At 38.2% G+C, this 25,656-nt stretch overlaps 1 protein-coding gene across 12 annotated transcripts in view; it reads left to right on the top strand.

Moving 5' to 3' along the window:
- SETD5 (SET domain containing 5) overlaps positions 1–25,656 on the top strand; it is an 83,152-nt gene that overhangs the window by 45,876 nt on the left and 11,620 nt on the right. For all 12 annotated transcript variants that reach the window (XM_058726110.1, XM_058726109.1, XM_058726118.1 and 9 more), the window contains 11 exons: positions 805–1,047; positions 1,612–1,760; positions 2,184–2,301; positions 2,985–3,094; positions 4,032–4,281; positions 4,683–4,766; positions 6,540–6,797; positions 7,464–7,784; positions 8,194–8,436; positions 13,656–13,785; positions 23,572–23,816. In XM_058726110.1, coding sequence (XP_058582093.1) covers positions 805–1,047; positions 1,612–1,760; positions 2,184–2,301; positions 2,985–3,094; positions 4,032–4,281; positions 4,683–4,766; positions 6,540–6,797; positions 7,464–7,784; positions 8,194–8,436; positions 13,656–13,785; positions 23,572–23,816 — 2,151 coding nt within the window. The remainder of the gene's footprint in view (positions 1–804; positions 1,048–1,611; positions 1,761–2,183; positions 2,302–2,984; positions 3,095–4,031; positions 4,282–4,682; positions 4,767–6,539; positions 6,798–7,463; positions 7,785–8,193; positions 8,437–13,655; positions 13,786–23,571; positions 23,817–25,656) is intronic.

The raw sequence follows: 25,656 nt of genomic DNA, 5'->3' as shown, positions 1-25,656 counted from the left end.
AGCTGTGTCTCTGTATCTCAAATGTAAAAACTGTTTAGGATAATGTTGTAGATAAATAATTTTTTCTCAGAATTGTCACCATAGAGAGCAGCGTTTTTCCTAGAGAAGTATCCCACAGTACCTCTCAGCATTTTCTACACTCTGTACCCACTCCCCTGCCCCCACCTCTGTTCTTCAGACTGCAGCTGTTGAAACTGTCAGAGTTTGAGTGTTAGAAAGATACATTCCAAAATGATAACTTTGTCTCTGGGAAGTGAGATTATGGGTTATTTATTTGGGTCACAGGTATTTTTAGACCTATCGTGTATTTAATTGTATAATGAAAATAATAAGTCACAAAAAACAAACATTCTACTGGAGAGAAGTGAAATACCAGTTTAGGCTGGTACACTAACACAGATGTTCAGTTCAGTATGGAAATTTAAACAGCGTGATCTTTTCAGGTATCTCTGTTGTTCGTGTTTATGAAGATTTTCTTGTGAACTTGATGTTATTCTTCTGATAAGAACAAAATTTATTTCTGTGATTTAAAAATGGTCATAAAATCACAGTGATGTGATGGAACTGTGATCCAAATTTCTCACTTTATAAATGAGGAAACTTCTTGTCTAAGAAGTTCAAGGTCTCACATCTCATTGGTAACAAAACCATGATAGAAGCCAGATCCCCTAACTCCCAGGCCATTGCTCTTTTATGCCACACCAACTGCCAAGTGAAAATTAATTTTCTCTGGAAATACAGCCTGTTTTCCCCCCATTTTTATGCATGGATTCTCCTAACCTTCCTGACCTTTGTTCTCTACAGAATTCTCCTTCTGAAGCACAGAATTTAGATGAGAATACAACTGAGGGATGGGAGAATCGGATAAGACTATGGACTGATCAGTATGAAGAAGCTTTCACTAATCAGTACAGTGCAGATGTACAGAACGCCCTTGAACAACATCTACATTCTAGCAAGGAATTTGTGGGCAAACCTGCTATTTTAGACACTATTAATAAGACTGAATTGGCCTGTAATAATACAGTTATTGGTTCCCAAATGCAGGTAAGGATCAAAGGGTAAAAGACTCCCTATAAGTAAGTAGTTGAGACTTTCTGAACCCAGAAAGAGGGCCTATAATGGGATTACCATTTCTTTCAAATGTATAATCCTTAGAATAACAAATTAGCCAGCTGATGAGCATCTTGAACCAAAAGCAAGTTGTAGTGACTGGAAACTGTCTGGATACATATTTTTAAAGTATTAATTAAAAACAGATAAATTAGGATAGGAAATGATATATAGCCTTAGTAGGAATTTTTAAGATTAATAGAAAGCTAAGGTTGTTCTTTCTCATTCTTACATTAGACATAGAGCCACTAAAATCTTAATTGTGTATTTCTCTTTGATCTTTTCTTGCTTTTTTGTGAGGGAAGAGGTGACTGGTTCATTGGGTGGAGCCTGTTTTCCTAGAAGCTTTTATCATTGAAAAATTTCTGATTATTGAGCTAAATTGCATACAAATAAAACCTGAAAATATTGGTGCCTTTTCCTCAATTAGGAAATATATTAACTGTCTACCGTACTGGTGTTGCTGTTGTCTAATGTTAATACTCTGGTTTTATTTAGCTACAGTTGGGAAGAGTCACTCGTGTTCAAAAGCACCGGAAGATCCTGAGGGCTGCAAGAGATTTGGCTTTGGACACTCTTATAATAGAGTATCGAGGGAAAGTCATGTTACGACAGCAATTTGAGGTCAATGGGCATTTCTTCAAAAAGTAAGAACATCATTCACTGAGCAGTGAGGGCTAAAGTGGGCCTGGCAGAGTGGTATGGCTGGAAAGAAAGAAAAAGAGAGAAAGAAAGAAGAAAAAACATTCTGGTTGATAGAATGGTCTTAGGGAAAAGATTACAGCTCAGATAAGCTCAAGTCTGTCTGCTATTTGCAGAAAAAATGTGCAGATAAATCTACAAATTGTTTAATGTATAAAGCAGTAATGACTCCTTTGCAAGCCAAGCATTTCTTGCTTTGTGCTTGTTGTTTAATCAAAAGCAGACAGGCATGTGATGTTTTTCAAGTTTAGGAATTGCAAAGGACTGCTGCTGCTTCTGTCAGCATATGCTTCATATTTGAAGTGAAGTCATGGGGTGGCCTTTTTATTTGTGTTGAGAATTACAGGAGTTTCACTTATATCCCTCAGACCATACCCCTTTGTGCTCTTCTACTCAAAATTCAATGGTGTAGAGATGTGTGTGGATGCACGTACTTTCGGTAATGATGCTCGGTTCATCAGAAGATCGTGTACACCAAATGCAGAGGTAAGATTTCTGTAGCAACTTCTCTTTGAATGGAATCACCAAAGGACAAGTCTTCTGAAGATGCAGTCTGAAAACTTCACACAGATTAATATAAGGTCTGTAGATAATGATTATGATCTGTTATCATAAGATACAAAAAAACAAAAGTAATGATGCTTTTATTCTATCTGACAGGATGGGAGCAGGTGGAGGATTTCTTAGAGAAGGCAGAAATGGGAGAAAGCAAGTTAGCATTTGCTAAAGAGAAATGTCTTATTAAAGAAATTACTATATGAAAGAAGATGTCATTTTTTTAGATTTTCGGTAATAGTGTTGTAAGGGAGATGCTAGACATTTCTAGAATTCATTACTCTGCATAATCCATGCAACTGCCATCAAATTCAGCAAGAAAATCCACAGAGCTTTTTTTTTATAGGCTAAGGAATTTTAATTCTCTGGTACAACTGACAACAGCTTTAAGTGTAGAGCAGAGATCTTATGCTCATTTCTGACATCTCAGGGTTTCTCTATTTATTTCAAAAGTATGAATTTTCAAACAATTACTGTGTAAGAGTTTCATATGAAATGATGGAGTTAAGTAACAGACTACCATAACTCTTAAGTGGAGAGATACTATTTTTCTCTCTTATGGAGAGTTCCTGGTCTTTATGGTAAATTGTAAACCATAAGCCATGTTCACACAGGTGCGACACATGATTGCAGATGGGATGATTCACCTATGTATCTATGCGGTGTCTGCCATCACCAAGGATGCTGAGGTCACGATAGCATTTGATTATGAGTACAGTAACTGGTAAGACCTCCAAAACCTTTCCTAAATGAATGACCTTGTCTTACTTTTTACACATTAAGCTCTTCTATCAGTCTGCTTTTGTTCCTTGTTATTTCCTTTTTTTTTAAACCTCATCTTTCCATGAGTGATTCATTTTTTGTCTGGAAAATGTGGAGGGAGAGACAGATTTAGGGTTAATGTTTTTTTTCCTAGAGACACAGATACATACTATGACAGTGTTCACTGGTCTCCTAACCAACAGTGTTTTGTCTTTATGTCTCTATAGCAAGAACAGTAAAAGGGTAGGTATGAGACACTCCCAAGAAATTGCAGTAGCATCTGTTGTTATGCACACAGCACTTGTGCCAGGGATCATATAGAATGAAAATTTTAAAGTTCACCCCACCCATTCAAACCATGTAATCTCTCTGAATGAGACAAAGCAGAAAAACTGAGATGGCAAGTCACAGATAAATACGTGATGGATTTTGCAAAATTCATGATCTTTCTCTCTTGGTCCTTTTAGGCCAAAAAGATTATATGTTAACTTGATGTTCATCACAGGTATGAGATGGAAAGGTATTAGGAATAAGTAGGGAATCATTAGGTTAAAAGTGAGGTGAAGGAAGGCACAAGAGAAGTATGGCCTCTTTAGCCCCTGTTATTGATTCACTGCCCAGTAAATAGCATAAAGACATTTGGGAGAATTGAACTTAGTGGAGGCTTTCTTTCCTTTCCACTGACCATATATAAGGGAAAAATTGGAGGTAATATAGCAAATATTGAGTAGCAAATACTGAGAAGTATTCATAGGAGTCTAATGTATCTGTTTAATGTATTCAGAGATATTATACTAGAGGAAATTCCTATACTGTTATTCCAAGAGGATGAATAGAACAGTAGGACTGATTTTTCGTGGGTACTAAGACAAGCACTCTTGGTTGTTTCTTTGGAGCAGTAATTATAAAGTGGACTGTGCATGTCACAAGGGGAACCGGAATTGCCCTATACAGAAAAGGAATCCCAATGCTGCAGAACCACCACTCCCACCTCCTCCAAGCTTACCAACCATAGGAGCAGAGACAAGACGTAGAAAAGCACGACGGAAAGAGCTAGAGATGGAACAGCAGAATGAGGCTCCAGAAGAGGATAACAATCAGCAATCAGAACAAGTTCCTGAGAAAGTAACTGTGTCCAGTGACCATGAGGTAATCTTCCCCTGATCAGAGGATGTTGCTATGGTATTGTTTCTCTGCAAATAAAGAGGATCCCAGCTTGCCACATGTTGTTATAAGTAGGGAGTCCATAATAACACTTAATGCCCTTCATATCAAGGTGGGTGTGCATTCATTCATTGTCTTTCTCCCTCTCTTTTCTTTTTTCTTTCTTTTTTTTTTTTTATAATGTCAAGCACATCCTTTCAGCTGCTTTCCATGTTTCAGTCCAGAGAATGATGCTTATCGTTTGCATTTACCATGTGGTCTCACATGAATAACACTGTAGGAAGTATTAGAAAATGTTTCTAGAGGATTTTAAGCTACCAGAAAAAAAAAAGATTGCTTTTTCTTAGAGCTTAAGAGTACAGCTGAATATCGCCTCTGTTTTAAAGGAAACAGACAATCCAGAAGAAAAAGCAGAAGAAGAGAAAGAAGAGGTTACAGATGACCAGGAGAACCCAGCTCATAGCAGAAGGGTGGGTACTTTCTAATATCCTTTTGTTCCTGCTACCCACAGCATGTGAACCCTTTCTCTTCTCAGTTTGTGTCATCTCTTTCTTTGACAAAGATACCATACCGTCACCTGCACATTACAATTTGGGCTACTTTTTATTTCATTATGATTTATTTATTTTTATCTCAGAGACACACATAGTAGTGGTCTAGTGGTTATTATCTGAGGACGGTCTTAAGAGGGTTCTTACTAACAATCTGGTTTCCAAAGAACTGCCTGGTTGGAACAAAATATGTATGTTAGGGCTTCTTGTTATGGAATTGGGTGAGGGTTTTTTTATTTTGGGGTTGTTTTTTTTTAATGTTTATTTATTTTGAGAGAGAGTGAGGGAGGGGCAGAGAGGTAGAGAGGGAATCCCAAGCAAGCTCTGTGCTATCAGTGCAGAGCCCAATGTGAGGCTCAATCTCAGGAACTGAGACCTGAGCTGAAATCAAGAGTCAGTCACTTAACGACTGAGCCACCCAGGTGCCCCTGGAATTGTGTGAGTTTTGACATAAAAATAAAACTTTTGTTGGTCACATGTTTTCAAAAATTCTACTCTATTGCTGAAGCCAGCCATGTTTAGTTCTGGTCCTGAGAAGTTAAAATCTACTTCATTATTTTTGAATTCTGAAAACCATGAGAAAAATTGATTTTGATGACTTTTTTTCTTTTCTTCTCGTTTTTTTTAAAGTTATTTATGTTGAGAGACAGTTGCATGAGCAGGAGAGGAGCAGAGAGAGAGGGATAGAGAGAATCCTAATAGGCTCCACGCTGTCAGCACAGAGCCCAAGGTAGGGCTTGATCCCACGAACTGTGATACCATGACCTGAGCCGAAATCAAGAGTCAAACCCTTAACCGACTGAGCCACCCAGGCACCCTGGCTATTTTTGGGAGGCACCTGGGTGGCTCAGTCAGTTGAGCTTCTGACTCTTGATTTCAGCTTGGGTCATGATCCCAGGGTTGTGAGATTGAGCCCCACATCAGGCCTCACGCTGAGTGTGGAGGCGCTTCAGGATTCTTTTCTCTTTCCCTCTTCCCTCTCCCCCGCTTGCTCACTTGCCTCCCTGAAATAAAAATTTTTTTAAAGTTATTTTTATTTTTTTTTTTTTTTTTAAATTTTTTTTTCAACATTTTTTATTTATTTTTGGGACAGAGAGAGACAGAGCATGAACGGGGGAGGGGCAGAGAGAGAGGGAGACACAGAATCGGAAACAGGCTCCAGGCTCCGAGCCATCGGCCCAGAGCCCGACGCGGGGCTCGAACTCACGGACCGCGAGATCGTGACCTGGCTGAAGTCGGACGCTTAACCGACTGCGCCACCCAGGCGCCCCTAAAGTTATTTTTAGTTTTCACTTATGTTCTCTAAGATATATGTATCATTTTTTGGGGCGCCTGGGTGGCGCAGTCGGTTAAGCGTCCGACTTCAGCCAGGTCACGATCTCGCGGTCCGTGGGTTCGAGCCCCGCGTCGGGCTCTGGGCTGATGGCTCAGAGCCTGGAGCCTGTTTCCGATTCTGTGTCTCCCTCTCTCTCTGCCCCTCCCCCGTTCATGCTCTGTCTCTCTCTGTCCCAAAAAATAAAAAAATTTAAAAAAAAAAAAAAAAAAAAAAAAAAAAAAAAAAAAGATATATGTATCATTTTACTGGCAAATGTCTTTAAATGTCTATGAATTTCCATTAATAATAACATTTCCTGAAAAATATCTCTACCTTTTATTGAAGTTTCCTTCTGTGTTAATGCTATTTCTTTCTAGACCCGGGAAGACAGGAAGGTCGAGGCCATCATGCATGCTTTTGAAAACTTAGAGAAAAGAAAGAAGCGGCGGGATCAGCCCTTAGAACAAAGCAATTCTGACATAGAGATTACTACCACCACCTCAGAGACCCCTGGGGGAGAAGAGGCAAAAACTGAAGCCCCTGAACCTGAAGTTAGCAACCCGGCTTCAAACATGACCATCCCAAGCACCCCACAGACTGTTGGAGTGAACACCCGGAGGTCTTCCCAAGCAGGGGTAAGAGATGGAAAGACTCCACGCCTTAGACATCCTTGCTTTTACTAATATCTGCTATCTATCTTTTAAAATAGTTAAAATCAGCATTTTCAGCTTCACCTCATATTACAATAAAAAAGGCCATTTTCATCAGCTGATTTGTGGGAATCAGGGAAACAATTTGAATGACTAGACACTTTCAGACTAGAATGTAACTTCATACTGTTTCTGCCAGATAAAACTGTTGATGGTGAGTTCATAAAAATCATTTTGTTTCTCTTTCCGTTCTTCTGTATAGCACAGTTAGGCACCTGACCTTTCCTAAGATTCACAGGATGAACGAATCTTTTCATTCCCTACTCTGGCCATGAATTCTAAGCCTTAAGCCTAACCTCAGTACCTGGGAACTTTAGGGTTCTTAGAACCCTAAAATTAGGTAGCTACCTTCAGCTGACTTTGACCTATCTTATAAATACTTATTAGTAAAGAAATAGGCATCTGCCTACAATCTCTGACTGACTTGTGTAAGTTTTTTTTTTAAGGATTATGTTTGAGATTAGCATTTCTAAATACTCATTTTTTTTTTCACCACTAAATATTCAGAATGCTTCAAGTGAATAGGAGGCTGGATAGAATGTTTGCTGATAAGAAGTTTCTGGTAAGCATTTCACTCTGCTGTTGTCACAGGATGTTGCTCCAGAAAAGCCAGTCCCCAAGCCGCCTCCAGCAAAGCCTTCTAGGCCCCGACCGAAGAGTCGCATTTCTCGGTACCGGACCAGTTCAGCCCAAAGACTAAAGCGTCAGAAGCAGGCCATTGCACAACAGGCAGAGTTGTCACAAGCTGCCTTGGAAGAGGGCGGAAATAATAGCTCTGTGACTCCTACTGAAGCTGGAAATACAGACAGTTCAGGAGAAAACAGGCAATTAATAGGGTCTGACCCAACTGTGGTATCAGTTACTGGATCCCATGTCAACCGTGCGGCACCTAAGTACCCCAAAACCAAAAAAGTAAGTCACAAATCTTCGTAAGTCTAATCTGGCAAGAGCGGTGTCTTAGTAAAGTGAGAGGATCTGTAATGTCCAGAAAATAATGACTCGTCCAAGTTTTACTAGAGAGAAATTTTTAGATAAAAAGTTTTGTTTGAGGCAGCAAGCTGAAACCATCCTACTACCTTTTTTTGTTCCCTTAACTTTAGGCAGAGCTTAAATTGCTTTTAGCTGGAATTATTTCTCCCTTAATGGTCATGGAAAGGGTGGAGGAAGATACCTTGCATTCTGAATGCCCAGTTCATATTCTTTGCAGCTGCTATATCTGCCTCTGTCCTAGTTTCTAGCTGAGGTTTGTCTTTGTGAGCTACACTGCTGCTTCTGGCTTTTACATCTCCAGCACTGACTAATGATCTCTTTTTTACCTTAGTATCTAGTTACAGAATGGTTGAATGACAAAGCTGAGAAGCAAGAATGCCCTGTTGAGTGCCCTTTACGTATCACCACGGACCCAACCGTACTGGCAACAACCCTGAACATGTTACCCGGTCTTATCCATTCCCCATTAATTTGCACCACCCCCAAACACTACATTCGCTTTGGCTCACCCTTTATCCCTGAGAGACGTCGAAGGCCCCTTCTGCCTGATGGCACCTTCAGCTCCTGTAAAAAGGTATGTCTGTGTTTATGTGGGTTTTTTTTTAACCTAGAATGCCTGTAATTGTGGCATACCTAACATATTTTCTAGGCAGCCACTCTGTGCCCATGTAAGTTTTTAATGAGTTAATTCTTCAGCCATGAATAGTGATGCATCACGAGTCAGTAGGACTAAAATGGGATATATACTGCATTTTTGGTACTCAATTTGTGAATGTTGACTGTTGTCTTTTCCGAGAGCCCTTGAAGTTACTGAGTTGAGAGCACACAGCACTTGATGACTGAGTAGGGAGGGATGTTCAGGGTGTGCTCTTGTGGTATTAGTTAATGTGTCCATTTGTGATTACTGTGTGAGATTGGGCCCCAGGTACTCTAGAGCACTATTGCATAAGTAAAAAATGATCGAATTGTGTTTTGAATTTATTTAATTACTATTCTTATTTGAGTGAGAGTAGAGGAGAAATCCTGTTATAATTGGCATAATTCCTGTTCCTTGATCAAATAACAAACAAGTTGGACTGTTTATTCCCTAGTAAATATGGAACCTACTATAAATTTTCTCTCTCTTTCTTTCTCTCTCTTTTTCTCTCCCCCTCTCCCCACTGTCTCTCTAGTTACATACTGTTTTTGGGTCTAGTGGCAGTAGAGTTTGATGGTTGTTTTTGGAATGCTCTTTCAGAATTCCCAGAAGCCCTGCATATTTTCCAAAGGTGTCTCTTGAGAATAAATCACTCCCTCAGACCTATAATGTCGTTTTTGTGTTTCTAGAAGTTTAGGACACCCTTTCATTTGGTCTTCCTTTGAGGTAGAGTCTGTTCCCTGGAACACCCTTTTCTCTTATCCTCAGATCTGGATTCAGGCTGCCTTCCTCAGTGTCTGCCATTGCCCTCCTCCACTGGCATCACGTACATGAGGATGCTGCATATAGATTATTTGATGTGATGAAGTCTCCAACTCCAGGCAGGTCTTCCCTGACTCCTCCAAACTTAAAGCTTTTCTCTTCCCCAAAGAGCAGAAATTATTTCTTGGGGGTGGGGGGCATAAAAGATGAGATAAAGTGGTGTGGGATATGGAGGGGAGGAGGGCAACAGGGTTCTGTGCACAAAGGAAGGGCACTACCACTGAATGGGTAGCATACACTGAAGAAAGTCTTCCTCATTGCACATCTTACCTAAGCATTTGAGTCATCTAATGGTTTACTTAAATAACCTTAATAAATAGAATAACCCCTAAGGAGAAATTTGACCATGAGATCTTTGCCAAAAGGGAGGCTTTTAGATAATACAATCACATGGATAACTTACACATGTCAAGAATAAAAACAATGACATCTTTCTTGAGGGGGGGAAAAAAAAACAATAGAAATTTGCCTAAGTGATAAAGGAGGGTTGGGTCTCTGGGGATACATTTTTACACCAAGTCACTTACCTTGGATCTTACAGATCATCTGAGAGGGAGAAAAAATTGCTTGCATGTAATGAGCATTATGATTAACCTTATTCTGTAATAATTGGAGAGTTGTGTTAATTCTGGTATCTGGTATGGCATGCAAATCTAATCTTCTATTAAATTTAGTTCAGTCCCTCATGAAGAGTAACAGCTCAAAATATTAACTACATTTTTAGAATGCTATTGAACAATTAGAGAAGGTGTGACAATTAGATATGGTCTTTAGTTTGGAGGAGCAAGTCAGGTGATGACTTAATATATATGAGAGAGGTTTTTCCTTTTGTTCTGTTTTTGACTGGACATAACACTAGACTTCTAAGAATGTTAACTGTTGAAGCATCTTATCAAGCCAGATAGTGGTATCTCCTATATTGGTCCTTTGAGAAGGGCAGGCAATCATTTACTACAGATTAATAATGAAGTCTGAATTGTAAATAGTATAAACAGGCCTCTTGAAATGCCCCCTTAATCATTCTGATGCAATCAGTCTTGCTTTTCCAACTAACAGTGTCCTGTAAAAACCAGAAACATGGAGAATATGATTTCAAATCTGATAGAAAATCCATTTCTTAGAACTCTTTTTACCTCATTATAGTTTAAGACATATCTGTAGATCATCTTTGTATCTCTACTGGCAGCAGATAAAAAAAACCCATTTAACTCATGCCCATTTTATATTCTCCAAATGTGTCTGACCATCCTTAGTCTTGTTTTCTGCAGGCTCTGCTCAGGCACTTTTATGTATATACGTCATATTAGTCCTCAGGAAGAGTTCAGGCTGTGTATGCTTAGATATCTGATAAAATTATTTTACTTAAATTGGGTCTTTAAAATTATTTAAGCTTAGATCTGAATTGAGTTGAAGTCACAGGTTTAATGTTTACTATTAACATGAAGATTATATTACAAACTAAAAATTTCACTTTTAAAGGGCAGAATTAATGAAATTGGGTCTTTTATCTAGAAATTGAACCCAGCTTTATCCTAGGTGGGAATGGAAAAGAGTTATTTTTAGATTGGCTAGAGAGAACACTTAGGTCCTAGTGTAGGACTTATGAAGATCTACATTATTCAACAAAATTGGATAAATTTCTGAAAGTCTCAGAGGAGAATGTAAGTTAAACAGATGAGAAAAACCATCGTCCATGGGATTAGTTAGTACAGTGTGCATTGCTGATAGGCCTGTTGTTTCTTACCTGATTAAATGACATAAAAGCCTCATAAATTAAAAGCCATGTAAAGTTGCGTGTGTATATTTTGCATCCAGATTCTTAGAATGTTTGACAGAACATTTTTTGATGTCCCTGGAATTTCTAAATTATGTTGAATCATAGCTCTTAAAAAGCACACTATGGCATATCTTTTGTGTGTTCACTTATTTTAAAATGCAAGCATTGATTTGATGAATAGCTAATCAGTCTTTCACTAGTGTCCTTCCTTATTCTTTCTAAATCTTCTTTAAACGTACTTGTAGGTATAATATGAGTGGGGTGTGAGGGATTTGGTCTTCCAGATTTCTTAGAAAATTATCCTGACTGAAAATGAAGCACTTCACTTTGCATTGGTATTTTATTGTATGTGCTGGGGAGGTTATTAATCTGTGTACCTTTATACAGAGCATTGAAATACAGTTGAACAAATCTTCACTAAATATATGTGCCTTGTAATATGTTATAAGCTTTCTTCACATGCATTTTCTCACTAAGCCTTCATGACAACCCTGTGAAGTTGGTATTATGGGCCTTGATTTATAGGTCCAGAAGCTTTGTCTTAGATGGGTTGCCCAGAGTTAGGCCGCTAGTAGAGGCATGGCCAAGTTTTAGTTCAGATCTTTGTGGACTCCAAAACCCAGATTACTTCCTTGCTCCTTCCCCATAGTAATGAAACTCTTTAAAACATTTCTCTCACCTATCTCTAAGCTTCTAAAAACTTTGATATAGAGTTTTGGAGAAGGAGGAAGTATTCTTTTTAGCTAATAACTATAGCTAGAACTGAGGGGCTGGGGATATCTAAAGTTGTTATTAAAGAACTTTGTTAGTTACAAACAAATGTTCACGTTCTTTTTTAATTGGCTCTTATATTGTGTACACATACAGTAGGGCAGGAGGAATGGGTTTGATCGTGTTTCTGTGTTTGACCTTATAGCTAACCATAGCAGCATCTTATTCTTTAGAATGCCCCTGTCCTGGTTTTATTTTCCCTTTTTGTAGTCATCAGATCCAGAATGTAAATTCTTTTATGAGTGCATCTACTTGACACTGGAAATATAAGAACTTATCTTCTCTTGGAGGAAAGCACAGTGACCCCAAGTGAGTCCTGTCATCTGCTCTGAAAAGAAAAACTTGTACTAAAGGTATCTGTAACAAAGGATTTTTCACTCATTTTGTCCTCCAGGGCCTAATTTTCCCCCTCTATACAATGAGTGCTTTGGACAAGGTGACCTCTAAGGTCTCTTCTAAACTGTAAGGCGCTATGTTTCTGACAGTTCATCTTTACATCAGTATTCTGTGTATAAGAGTTCATTCTTGGTCTTGTTTTGCCTTTTCAGAGACCTAGTCATATCATAAAATGTTGGTGCAATTCATTTGACTGTTCAGATCTCTTTTTTATATGCTTATTCACTCTTAACTGCCTTGTGTTTAGTTTTATTTTTGCTTTCATTTGGTTGACCACAAAGCCATTTATTTACACGATGTAAAATTTTCCTTGGTAAAATATTCCTCGCATTATTTCCTAAGAAATGATTATTTCCTAAGTTTCTAAGAGGGTGAATCTATTTGCCCTCTTTGGTGAAGAGAATATTTACTTACCTGTAATACTTGTTCTCTGAAGGTGTAAAATTATAATCACCTTTGCTCTTCCTATTTGGGGGAGGGTCTAATTCAGAAATTGATGTTTATCAAAATTCGATCTGTCTTATGTCAGGGCAGGAGAGCCACAGAGTGGTGAGCAACCTACAACTGTGTATCTTAAGAGAACACAATTACAGGTAAGAAATTTTCTCTCTTCCCCAGGATGAATAATCTTATTATCCTAATCTTTGCAGGCTCACTTTTCTGACCTGAATTTATATCTCATCATTGTAGTTCCAGTATTTGCTACAAAAAATGTGACTGATTAGGAGCTCTTTTTGACTTTTTCCCCTTTTTGGTTTCTACAGAAGTTCATTTGTTCTGGTGATTTGCATTATTCTTCCATAAGTTAACCAAAGTACTTGATAGGGAAAAAAAAACTCACAGGTTATTCCGTCTATAGAGAGTAGATCTTTTGGAAGTATTTTGTACCTATACAGAAGAGCTGTTTATTCTCATCAAGTCTTCCTGTGAAGCTTTTCTATTACCTCTTCAGACATCCCCAGCACAGGGTAGACAACTCTTAAAAGATCTTTTATCTTCTTTCTAGGCACTTATTTTATGTACAGGTTTTATAATATATGATCAGAGTCTCTCTTAAATGAAAGCTAAGATTTCTTGATGTCTTCCCATTTACCCCATCCTAAGCAATATGAAAAGTTGAATAATAATCATTTTTTATTGGTTTTTGGTGTTTTGATGGGATCTCATTATGTGTAATCCAGATTTTCTCACTTTTGCCCCATAAAAGGATTGTTGGGGCAATATTCTAATATGCTGAAACACAAAAAATACTTGACTCTGGAATTGAATGTGTGTTGGAGTGCATCTCTCACCAGTTGATGTGGAATGATCTGGTTAATGTATTTAAAATAGCTTTACTAAATAGTTCTGAATGATTATTGATAATTCCCTGGTTCTTCTCCTATTACAGCGCTGGATAAAGCAAGCCTTGGAAGAAGGGATGACTCAAACGTCATCTGTACCCCAAGAGACTAGAACTCAGCACCTATACCAAAGTAACGAGAATAGTAACTCTTCTAGTATCTGCAAAGACAATGCAGGTACGTATCTCAAACCTTCCTGAATATGTAAGCAATGATTATTTCTGGTCCACATAAAAAAATTCAGTTTGATTACTTGAAAAGTCTGATACCCAAAAAAAAAAAAAAAAAAGGCACTGTTATCTAAATAGTTACTTTACATCTGTCTTTACAGAGGAAGAGAGAGATCTCAAGTCAGGGAACAGTTTTCCCGTGCCGACAAAGAAGGAACTAGGCAGTGTACAGATAACAGCAGAAATGATTATAAAAAGGTTAGATACATTTAAAGTAGTAAGTTTAGGAAATCTATATCCATATTTATAAGAGGAGAAATAAGCAAGAAAGATGTGGGACGCTGTTCAGGAAAAGAATAAAAATACAGATGGGTTGAAGGAGATGAATGAAGTAAATGAGAAATTGTTACAACTTTATTGTTTTCAAAAGGGCTTCCACAGTTAGTGTAAAATTTTTGAGGAGACATGGCTTTGAATCAAATGTAAAGTCCTTGTGAGTTTTTAAATTAGAAGGTCTTAAAAAATCATCAGGTCCATTGGTTTTCAAAGTAACTCTTGCAGGGTAATTTTAATTGAATTGCAACTGAAATCACTGGTGCCTGAACTTGTGATACTAACTTATTTTGGGACAGTCTTTACCAAAGTTTCTCCTGCCAGTTTCAGCCCAGTTGAAAAGTTCTCTGTGATTTCCATAAGTTTATCTCTAAATCAATTTTGTGAATATTATGTAATAAAAAAAAAAACAAGATAAATTATATGCTAAAGGTCATGTAAGACTACAGTTAATGTGACACAATGTTTCAGATTTTCATAAAAACTACTTCACTGTTTCTCTTCATTGACTTGCTGAATAAATATGAACTTGAATTAAATAGGTTTATACTAGTAGTATCAGCTTTATGTTAAAATTCTGCATAATATTTGGGAAAAAAGTAGACTACTAAAAAATACTTTTTCAAATTATTAATTTAGTTAATTGTTCTCTCTAGATTGGCTTATACTTTACAAGTTTTCACATGTGTGACCCCAGGATAATGAAATCCCAGTGTAAACCATGTGCAAGATAAATGATACTATGTTCTTAAAGTATTTTACTCTTCTCCTACGTGGTAGACTAGGGAGATTTACTCAAACCAGATTAATATAAAGAAATGGTGAGGGGTGCCTGGGTGGCCCAGTTGGTTAAGCATCCGACTCTGGCTCAGGTCGTGATCTCATAGTTCGTGGGTTTGAGCCCCATGTCAGGCTCTGCTGACCCCTCAGCCTGGAACCTGCTTCAGATCCTGTATTTCTCTCTCTCTCTCTCTCTCTCTCTCTCTCTCTCTCACTCTCTCTCTCTCTCTCCCTCCCTCCCTCCCTCCCTCTCCCTCTCTCCCTCTCTCCCTCTCTCCCTCCCTCCCTCCCTCCCTCCCCCCGCTCACACTCTGTCTCTTTCTCTCTCAAAAATATTTAAAAAAAAATTTTAAATGCTAATATGAGCTTTCCATCAGTCTTATCAACTTATTGGCAGTTTATACAGTACAGTGAAAGTACAACTTAAATCTTGTATTTAGTATACATACATATGCACATTTGCGTTTTTGTGTCTGTATCTGAGGTTGGGAAAGGGACATTGTATAGCAGCCTGTGTCCTGACTAGCAAAGACTCATAGGCAGAGTGTCTTTGTTACTCTGTGTCCTTGTTGGAATGGAATTAGGACTGTTAGTCACCAACCTTTATTGAATTTTTGCTCTCATCTTTAGCAGTAAGAAACATTCAGAGGACACACCTTGCCCTTAAGGAACAATATAACCAAAAGGAGAATTTTTAATTAAAACCAAATAATAGTCAAATGAACGACTTGGTATATTGCTGCAAGATAATGTAAATCCTAAGGGATTGTTTTGTTTTGTTTTAAAGACCAAGGAGATGTTAAGAAAGGGAAGTAGACTGGTAGAGTAAAAAGAATTCAACTGAATTTGAGGACCAGCTATACCCTTTACATGATGTTGAGCAAGTTACTAAGCATCTCTGAGCCTCCTCTGTGAAATGGGAATAGTAATACCTGCTTTATAGAGGTTATATGAGATTAATAAGTTAAATAATGTGTGCACGGTGTTTGGTGTGGTATCGTACCCATAGTAGGAATTATTACTAACATTGTTTTACACAAAATGCTCTTTCTTGTTGAGTATTTATGGAGTATTTGCAGAAATTAGTTATGAAGATATATCAAAGATTCTAAGTTCCTAAAAAGCTAAAGGTATATAGAAATAAAAAATAAAACTGCTCTTCGGGAAAGAGAGGGCATAATGTTCATTGTTTGCAAGTAATGTAGATATGTACCTAGGAAAGTCTAACCAGTGGAAAAACCTAGAATTGAGTTTCTTAAAACCACTGGATAGAAGGTACATAGGCAAAAATTAATAGCATTTATATACTAAGGAAATGAAGAAGATTTTTTCATTCTCAAACTTAACTAAGAACCTGCTTAGGGATAACCTTACCGGGACATGTAAAGTAAACCATTACTGAGAAATATGTTTAAAGTCTTCAGGAAATGAAGATAAAGTCTTTTATTCCTTCATGGAAAGAATAAATAAAATTAATACCTCCTCCCTCCCATTGCGCCCCCCCCCCCCCAGCTTTGTATAGTTCCTGTCAAACTAGCTTGGTTTTAGAATTTGGTGAAATGAAGTTTATCTAAACATGAAAAGAAGAAAAACATTGAAGAATAATGACAATGAAGTGCTGTCCCTAGAAATACAAAACTAGTTTGTTATATGAAGCTGGAAGCTAGTAATTAAATTAGTACAATGCTGGTGCCCAAATGATGGGGGTGTGTGTATGTGTAGGGAATAGCCAGAAACAAAATTTGGTAAATTATTCTGGAATTTTTACTTACTTGGAGTATTGAAAAGAATTAAATCGTTGCCAAAGCAAATTCTTGGCACATTCAAGTACTTTTTGTGAAGATCAAACTTGAATAAAGTTTCTGGGTCTATATTGTCTCTGAGATAATAGAGGGCAGTATATTGAGAGAAAGGATTTGCAATAAAAATGACAGGAGAGTGGCACCTGGGTGGCTCAGTCAGTTGAGCATCCAACTTTGAATCAGGCCATGATCTTGTGGTTCATGAGTTCGGGCCCCATGTTGTCCGTGCTGCTCTCAGTGCAGAGCCCACTTCTGATCGTCTGTCTGTTCCCCTCTCTGTCCCTCCCCTGCTTGTACTCTCTCTCTCAAAAGTAAACAAACATTTAAAAAAAAGACAGGAGAGTAGTATCCCTACCAGCAATTTGGTAAGGTTTAGCATATGCATAAAAATACCAATACTCTGGGGCACCTGGCTGGGTCAGTCGCTGGAGCATGCAACTCTTGATCTTGGGGTCATGAGTTCCAGCCCCATGTTGGGGGTAGAGATGACTGAAGTAAACTTAAAAAAATAATAATAATAGGGCGCCTCAGTGGCTCAGTCATTTAAGTGACTCTTGGTTTCACCTCAGGTCATGATCTCACGGTTTTATGAGTTTGAGCCCCACATTGGGCTCTGTGCTCACAGTGGGAAACTTGCTTGGGATTCTCTGTCTCCCTCTCTCTCTGCGCCTCCCCTACTAACACGGTCTCTGTGTCTATCAAAATAAATAAATAAAATACTAATACTTCTTAACCTACTAGTTCTTCTGGGTATCTGTTCTACAGAAATAAACATAGGCCCAAAGTTTTATACAAAGGTACTAGTCATAGAATTAGTAATAACTGCAAAAATATAGAGGATGAAAACAAGCTGGATTTCATGCAGTAAAGGAGTGGTATAATTTATTTGCTATGTGTACATACTTTTGGTAGAAACACTATACAGTATTATTAAATTTTTCACCCTTGATTCATTTTCTCAAACTAAGCCCCCCAAAACAGCATCTTACTACTTTTGTGAATTAGATTTCAGTGATCTGAATCTTCGATCTGTAAGAATGTCAAAAGAAAAGGGGTGCTTAGGTGGCTAAGTCAGTTGAGCATCCGACTCTTGATTTCAGATCAGGTTATAGTCTCAGGGTTTTGGGATTGAGCCCTGTGTCGGACTCCATGCTGAGTGTGGAGCCTGCTTGTGATTCTCTCCCTCTACCCTTCTCTCTCGCTCGCTCTCAAATTTAAAAAAACAGAAGAAGAAGAAGAAGGGGTGCCTGGGTGGCTCAGTTGATTAAGCATCTGACTTCGGCTCAGGTCATGATCTCACAGTTCATGAGTTCTAGCCCCATGTTGGACTCTCTGATGACAGCTTGGAGGCTGGAGCCCGCTTCCAGTTCTGGGTCTCCCTCTCTTTCTGCCTCTTCCCCACTTGCGTTCTCTCTCCAGAATAAACATTTTTTAAAAATTAAAAAAAATATATCAAAAGAAAAGTATATTATGACCAAGTGAAATTTCTTCTAGGAATGTAAGGATGGTTCAGTATTTGAAAAATTATTCATATAATTAATTTATTAGCAGGCTAAATGGAAGACGGGGAGTAATAGCACAGTAAATATGAATTTAATGATAAATCTAATAAAATACCTATGATTTTTTTTACATCTATCTGAAAAACAGTTGCCATTTATGCTTCATGTAAAAATGACATTAAACCTTAAAAAATGCATTATCAAGTACACCAAAACTAATATAACACTGTATACTAAATTAAACTTCAATTAAAAATAAATTTTAAAAATGGGTTTTCAAATTATTCCACTTGCCATTATTATTTAACAGTGCCTAGAACTATTAGCCAATGTGATTACCAAAAACAAAAAAATCTGAAATAAAAGCATGGGTAAAGAGGATGTGTGTGTTACCAATGTGTGCAAATAATACGCTTTATCTCCCTAGAAAAGCCAAATGAGGTAACTGAAACACTGGTAGAGATCAGTAGGGTAGCTGGGTACAAAAGTATATAAACATTTTTGGGGCGCCTGGGTGGCGCAGTCGGTTAAGCGTCCGACTTCAGCCAGGTCACGATCTCGCGGTCCGTGAGTTCGAGCCCCGCGTCAGGCTCTGGGCTGATGGCTCGGAGCCTGGAGCCTGTTTCCGATTCTGTGTCTCCCTCTCTCTCTGCCCCTCCCCCGTTCATGCTCTGTCTCTCTCTGTCCCAAAAATAAATAAAAAATGTTGAAAAAAAAAATTTATAAAAAAAAAAAAAAAAGTATATAAACATTTTTAAGAATAACGTGTAGATAATAACATACAGGGAGACGTGTAATGCACAGTTGTAGCAAAAAAATAGAGAACATTGGAGAGTAACATTAATTAGAAATGTGACAGATCTATATATGAAGAGGGATAAATGAAGGCATGAGTAACTGAAGGATGGTGCCATGGTGTTGAGTGAGAATTCTTCCTTAGTTACTCATGAGTTTAATACAATACCAATCAAAATTTTGGCTTTTTGGCGGCAGGGGGAACGTAGTGTTAGCATGATGGATGATTTCAACAGTTCACTGGCAAAAACAAGTATGCTAGAAAAGCCAAAGTATTTTGGAGAGGTAGAGTAGAATAACTAGAATTGGCCAAGCAGTTTTACTAAAACAGATGTCAGTATTGATGCCATTTAGACAGCAGGTATACAGAACTAAACTGAGGGGCGCCTGGGTGGCTCAGTTAGTTAAGCATCTGACTTTGACTCAGGTCATGATCTCACAGTCATGGGGAGTTCAACCCCACATCAAGCTCTCTACTGTCAGCACAGAACCCGCTTCAAATCCTCTGTCTCCCTCTCTCTCTCTGCTCCTCCCCCACTAGCCCGAGCTCGCGCTGTCACTCTCTCTGTCAACAAAAACTTTAAAAAAATATTTAAAAGAACAGAACTCGGACGTCTGGGTGGCTCATTTGGTTAAGCGTCAAATTTCAGCTTAAGTCATAATCTCAGGGCTATGTTAGTTCAAGCCCTGCATCCAGTTCTGTGCTGACAGCTCAAAGCCTGGAGCCTGCTTCAGGTTCTGTCTGTCTGTCTCTCTCTCTCTCTCTCTCTCTCTCTCTGCCCCACTCCATTCACACTCTGTCTCTCTCTCTCTCTCAAAAATAAATAAGCATTAAAAAAAGTTTTTTGGGGGGCACCTGGGTGGTTCAGTTGGTTAGGCAACTGACTTCAGCTCAGGTCGTGATCTCACAGTCTGAGTTTGAACCCTGCGTCAGGCTCTGTGCTGACAGCTCAGAGCCTGGAGCCTGCTTCGGATTCTGTGTCTCCCTCCCTCTCTGCCCCTTCCCTGCTCATGCTCTGTCTCTCTCTCTCTCTCAAAAATAAATAAAAACATTTAAAAAAAAAAAGTTTAAAAAAAAGATTTTTTTTTAAAAAAAGAACTAAACCCAGTTTATGTAAAAATCTAATAAGATGTCATATTTCTTTTTTTTTTTATTTTTTAAAATTTTTTTTTTTAATGTTTTTTATTTATTTTTGGGACAGAGAGAGACAGAGCATGAACGGGGGAGGGGCAGAGAGAGAGGGAGACACAGAATCGGAAACAGGCTCCAGGCTCCGAGCCATCAGCCCAGAGCCCGACGCGGGGCTCGAACTCACGGACCGCGAGATCGTGACCTGGCTGAAGTCGGACGCTTAACCGACTGCGCCACCCAGGCGCCCCGATGTCATATTTCAAATCAGTGGAGAAATTATAATTCTATAATTATTAAAGATTTTGGAAGAATGTGCTGTTTTGACATGTGAAAAGGATAATCACTACCTTCTGAAGTACGTTTTATTTGAGTTAAATTTAAAAATTAAGTAAGGAGATAAAGGGAAAATAGGCCAGTATTCTTTATAGTCTTGAGGTAGTGGGCAGAAGAAACATTCATGATGTCAGAGGCAGAAAATAAAGGAAATGATTTATACATTTGACTGAATTAAAATGTAGCACATTGTATAACCAAAAAAACTTAGTAAAATTAAAAGGCAGATAGCAAACTGGGAAAATACAACATTTTTGACAAAGGATCAACATTCTTTTTTATGAAGCCCTTAGAAATGAACAAGGGGCGTCTTCAGTGGCTTAGTCTGTTGAGCACCTGACTAGGTAAGGTCATGCTCTCATAGTTCTTAATTTCGAGCCCTGCATCAGGCTCACTGCTGTCATCTCTGAGCCCACTTCGAATCCTCTTTTCCTCCCCCCCCCCCCCCCGACTCCTCTCTTCCAAATAAAAAAATAATAAATTTTAAAAATACATTAATGAAGAACAAGATCAACACCCCGTAGAAAACAGGATACAGGACATGAGTAGACAGTTCACACCGGAATAAATATAAAGCTGTTGAGCCTATGGAAAGATGCTTTTGGTTTAACAATCCTGCATCTAGCCATTCACCCTAAATACTAGACAGGTGCATAAATATCTAAGAGAAAGATTACTGGTCACTGAGGCATATTTATAATAGCAAAAAAGTGCACATACTTCACATTGGTTAATTTTGATGATATGAATGCCATACAGCCACTAAAAACTAAATTGTAGATTTCTGTTGTCATGGACAGAGTTTTACCGTGTGTTCCTGAGTGAGCACTGATATGTAGACAAGAGTTAATAAGGCCATGCCAAGAAAAAGGTCTAGCTGAACGTGCACCAGGATATTAGTGCATTCATTTGTGGGTATGATTTCAATTTGTGTGTGTTTAAATATGTGGTGGTTTTTTTTATATAATTTTGCAAAGTATTTGAGTAAAGATAAAAACTATACAAGGTGGATAGGTTTAACCACATAAAATTTAAAAGCTATGTATGTATAGAAAAAACAATGAAACTTGAAAAAAATTGTAAATATAGTATTGGTAGAAAAAAGACAAACGACTGCTGGCAGATACCAGGTCTATTTTGAATATGATACCATTATAAGAACTCAGTTTTATATGAAGGGCCTGTAAGTTGATTTGGAAGGGAAAGGGAAGGGTTCAGCTGTACTTTCTAACTCTTCTAGAGTGAGCTTCATTACTTACGTAATTCCCTTTAGTAGTTAATATTGGACTTAGCAGTATAGCAGTCTTTTTATAGCAATCTTTAAAAAAATTCACTGTTTGACTCTTAAAGTGCATTAAAAAGTGTTCTAAACATGTCATGAATCACATGTTTGTTTGTTTTTTATACCTAGGCACTTTTCAGAGGAGAAAAATAAGAAAGAAAACTTACAGTTTCTGGAACACAAGAAAAATACGAATATACTTCCAATCTAGGAAAATAAAAAAATTTCACATATCAGGAGAAAAAGCATCTCCAGTATATTTTGCATTTATTCTTCCTTCTCCATTTCCACATCTGTTACCCTAGTTCAGTACCTCATAACCCTGTCAACTTCTCCATTAACTCCAAATAGTTTCCCAGTGTCCAGTCTCATCCTAACCATTGCTGCCAGAGTAATCTTCCTGAAGCATAGCTCTGTATCATGACCTACTGTCCCAAAACTTGTCCTTGAAGTTCTGGGATAAATGCTACTCTTCCCACTAAGCCCTGGGGATATAATTTAACCTAGTCATTAAGAATGTAAATGGAACTAAATTACCTAGTCTTTATCTCTCTGCACATCAGATTCCTCATCTTTAAAATGAGAGTGATGATAATAGTGCTGGGTTTAGAGTTGTTCAAATTAAATGTTAGAATTCACATAAAGCACATAGTATAGTACCTGGTATTTAATATTTAACATGTAATAAGCACTTAAAAGCATAATTATTTTTTGCAAACACAAAGCAGTATGATTACATCTGTCAAGATTCTTAAAATATTAAACGTGTTTTATGTATGTTTTCCCATCCTTACAAATTTGTAAATTCTTTTAAATGGAATATATGATGACCTCCCCTCACATACCTAATTCAGTGGTTTCCATATAGTAGGTATTAAGTAAATAGATATTTTTTTATTGTAAATTTAAAAGGTAGATATTTTTCTCTGAGAAGGTGAGATAGATGCTTTGACCCTTGTGGTCATTAAAATACATAGTGTAGTAGATCCAAGAAGTATAGGAAGTGTAGGGTGTTCAGTCAGAAAATAGATCAGCCTTGTATTTGAAAATGATTGGGGAGAAGCTTTTGTGAAAATAATTTCCTATTTTGAAGCACTCTAAAACTAGGGGCTAGATACAGGCCAGGCAATCATAGGTGACTACCTTTTCCTGCGAAAGCAGAACATTGTAGAAAGAGTTGCTGAAGGGCACCTGGGTGGCTCAGTCAGTTGAGCGTCTGACTTCGGCTCAGGTCATGATCTCGCAGTCTGTGAGTTCGAGCCCCGTGTCAGGCTCTGTGCTGGCAGCTCAGAGCCTGGAGCCTACTTCAGATTCTGTGTCTCCCTCTCTCTCTGTCCCTCTCCCGCTCATGCTCTGTGTCTCTCTGTGTGTCAAAAATAAATAAAACAAAACAAAAAATTAAAAAAAAAAAAGTTGCTGAAAATGGCAAAAATACACAAGAGAAGATAAAAGGAGCATGGAATTAACATTCTAGAAGCTTGTGCTGGTGACATGGCAATTAAGTAGAGGGTGATTTTAACAAAGTGACATCAATTTGAGATTTCTGGAAACTCAAAATATTAAAGTTTATATTTTCCACTGTAAGAGATTAAATTTGTTCTAGGGCCCAGTCATTAGATTCATCTGGTGATTGGGAGATAGAGAATTTTGAGAATTACTTTAATTGTGGCAATTAAAGAGTTCTTTGGGCTTTTGGTTTGATTGCAGGAGGTGACAGTGGGATGAGGCAGAAGAGGAGTTAAGAGCCATTGTGGGCTAGAGATTAATGGCTTTACTACAGAGCCTCCCTTTAAGCTGTGGTTGCAATCTCTCATCCAAGCTTTGTATTTCACAGACTTGTTGAGCCCATTAAAGAAATGGAAGTCTCGCTATCTGATGGAGCAGAATGTCACCAAGTTACTGCGGCCTCTTTCTCCAGTCACACCACCCCCTCCCAATTCAGGCTCAAAGAGCCCCCAGCTGACCACACCTGGCCCATCTCACCCAGAAGAGGAGTGTCGAAATGGATACAGCCTCATGTTCTCACCAATCACGTCTCTTACTACTGCTAGTCGCTGCAATACTCCTCTGCAGTTTGAGGTGATTTGGGTTTGGTTGTTGGGAGTGCCGAATATGAAAATTACCATTTGCCCCTCCTCATTTCAAGTATAATATTCCAAATGTGTCTTGATCGTGTTCCTGCCAGTCTTGGCAAGAGAACAGGAACCCTCAGGGTCAATGTGACCTGTTACCTGGTAGCCTCTCATCTTGGCAGTCCTCATACTTCGCTCAAAAGGAATAGTTCTACCATGGATGACATTCATCTGTTTTTGCATGCAATCAATCTATCATTCTCCGTAACTGCAGGTAGTAAGCATGCTACATCTCCATCTTTGTCTTTGGTCTGTACTTTGGTTTTAAAATAGGTCTCTAGCTGCATAATAACCACTAAGGATACCAGCCTGAGAGCCCAGATTATACTGATTGATTGTGTCTTTCTTTCTAGGCCTTTAAATCAGTGAGTTGTTTTTCCCTATTGTTTTGTATTCTTGTTGTGGCCTCTGTGAACAGAGATTTGAAAAGCTTTGAGATATGGTTTGTGGCAAATGAGTTTTTTTCCTACTCTAAGTTACTTTCCCGTCTTGTTACAGTGTGTTAGGAATGAAAAGTAGAAAGAGGCTAACAACATACGTTCATAATGAGACAGATTTGTTATATTCACCCTCTGGTTTAAGTTAGAAATATATATCTTAGCTGTTTGAAAAAGTTAATTGTCAATCACATTCATGTTCAAGTGTGGGTGACAGCAGGTCTACTGAGTAGAAAGAATCCTTGTGTATTAAAAAACTTCATCTATTGCATGTTGCTTTCCTTTGAAATTAACTAAACAGACACTGTCTCTTCCTTTTTCTTAGAAAACACTGTTGTCATCACTAAACACTCAGCTCTGCCCCTAGCTTGTAACTTCTCCAGATGTGTTCTTTGATGAATGTGTTCTTTGATGAAGGTGAATGCTCTAACCAATCCCTTCTTCCCTATTCAGCCTTTATGAGAGCATGGAGATTAAAAATACCTGGACTTCTGAATAGCTAACTCAGAAAGAGATAGCTAGCAACCTTGAAAGCAAGAGGAACCTATTTCTATACCTGAAGTAGACTGTATCACTTGGGAGCAGACCTCTTTGGCAGGAGTGGGGGGGAGGGGAAGAGGCAGGGAGAACCTTCTTGGTTACATTTGGTTTCTAGAGAAGTTACTCTACCAAATTTCCTGTGGCATTCTTTTCTGCCATACATTAAAGCAGCTGGTTTAGGCCTTACTAACTTTACTTGGTCTAATTGTGATTGATTTTTCAGTTAACAAATTGAGTTTGATAGTAAAATTTCATAGGAGGCTGTTCACCCTGGAGGGCAGCAAATTATAGGCTAGGATTTCTTTATCAGTGCAGGTTTTATTATAATTTAAAAGGTGAAATTACAGAAATTAGAAGGTACGTTGCCTTCTAGGACAGTTAAATTTAGCTCTCAGTACATTTCCCCTGATCCCTTGTGTTTTGGATAACTGAAACAATATGGAAATGTAAGGTGTTTTTATTTTATAAAAAAAATCAAACATCAAAGATTTTTATGAGGGGCACCTGGGTGGCTCAGTCGGTTAAGTGTCCAACTCTTGGTTTCAGCTCAGGTCATGATCTCACAGTTAGTGAGATCAAGCCCCACATCAGGCTCTGTGCTGGTAGCACAGAGCCTGCTTGGTTCTCTCTCTCTCCGTTTTTCTGCCCCTGCCCCACTTACACTCACGTGCGTGCGCTCGCTCTCGCTCTCAAAATAAAAAAATAAATTTATTTTTAAAAAGTCCAGTGCCTGTTTTCACTGTTTTAATCTTGTGATTTAACTAACGAAATTCAGCCTTTCTTGTCAATAAAACAAACTACCATCCTGAT

Source organism: Neofelis nebulosa, chromosome 4 (genome assembly GCF_028018385.1).
Source record: "Neofelis nebulosa isolate mNeoNeb1 chromosome 4, mNeoNeb1.pri, whole genome shotgun sequence".
Taxonomy (NCBI): Eukaryota; Metazoa; Chordata; class Mammalia; order Carnivora; family Felidae; genus Neofelis; species Neofelis nebulosa.
The sequence above is the reverse complement of the archived record's forward strand: the minus strand, read 5'-3'. Positions and strand labels throughout refer to the sequence as shown.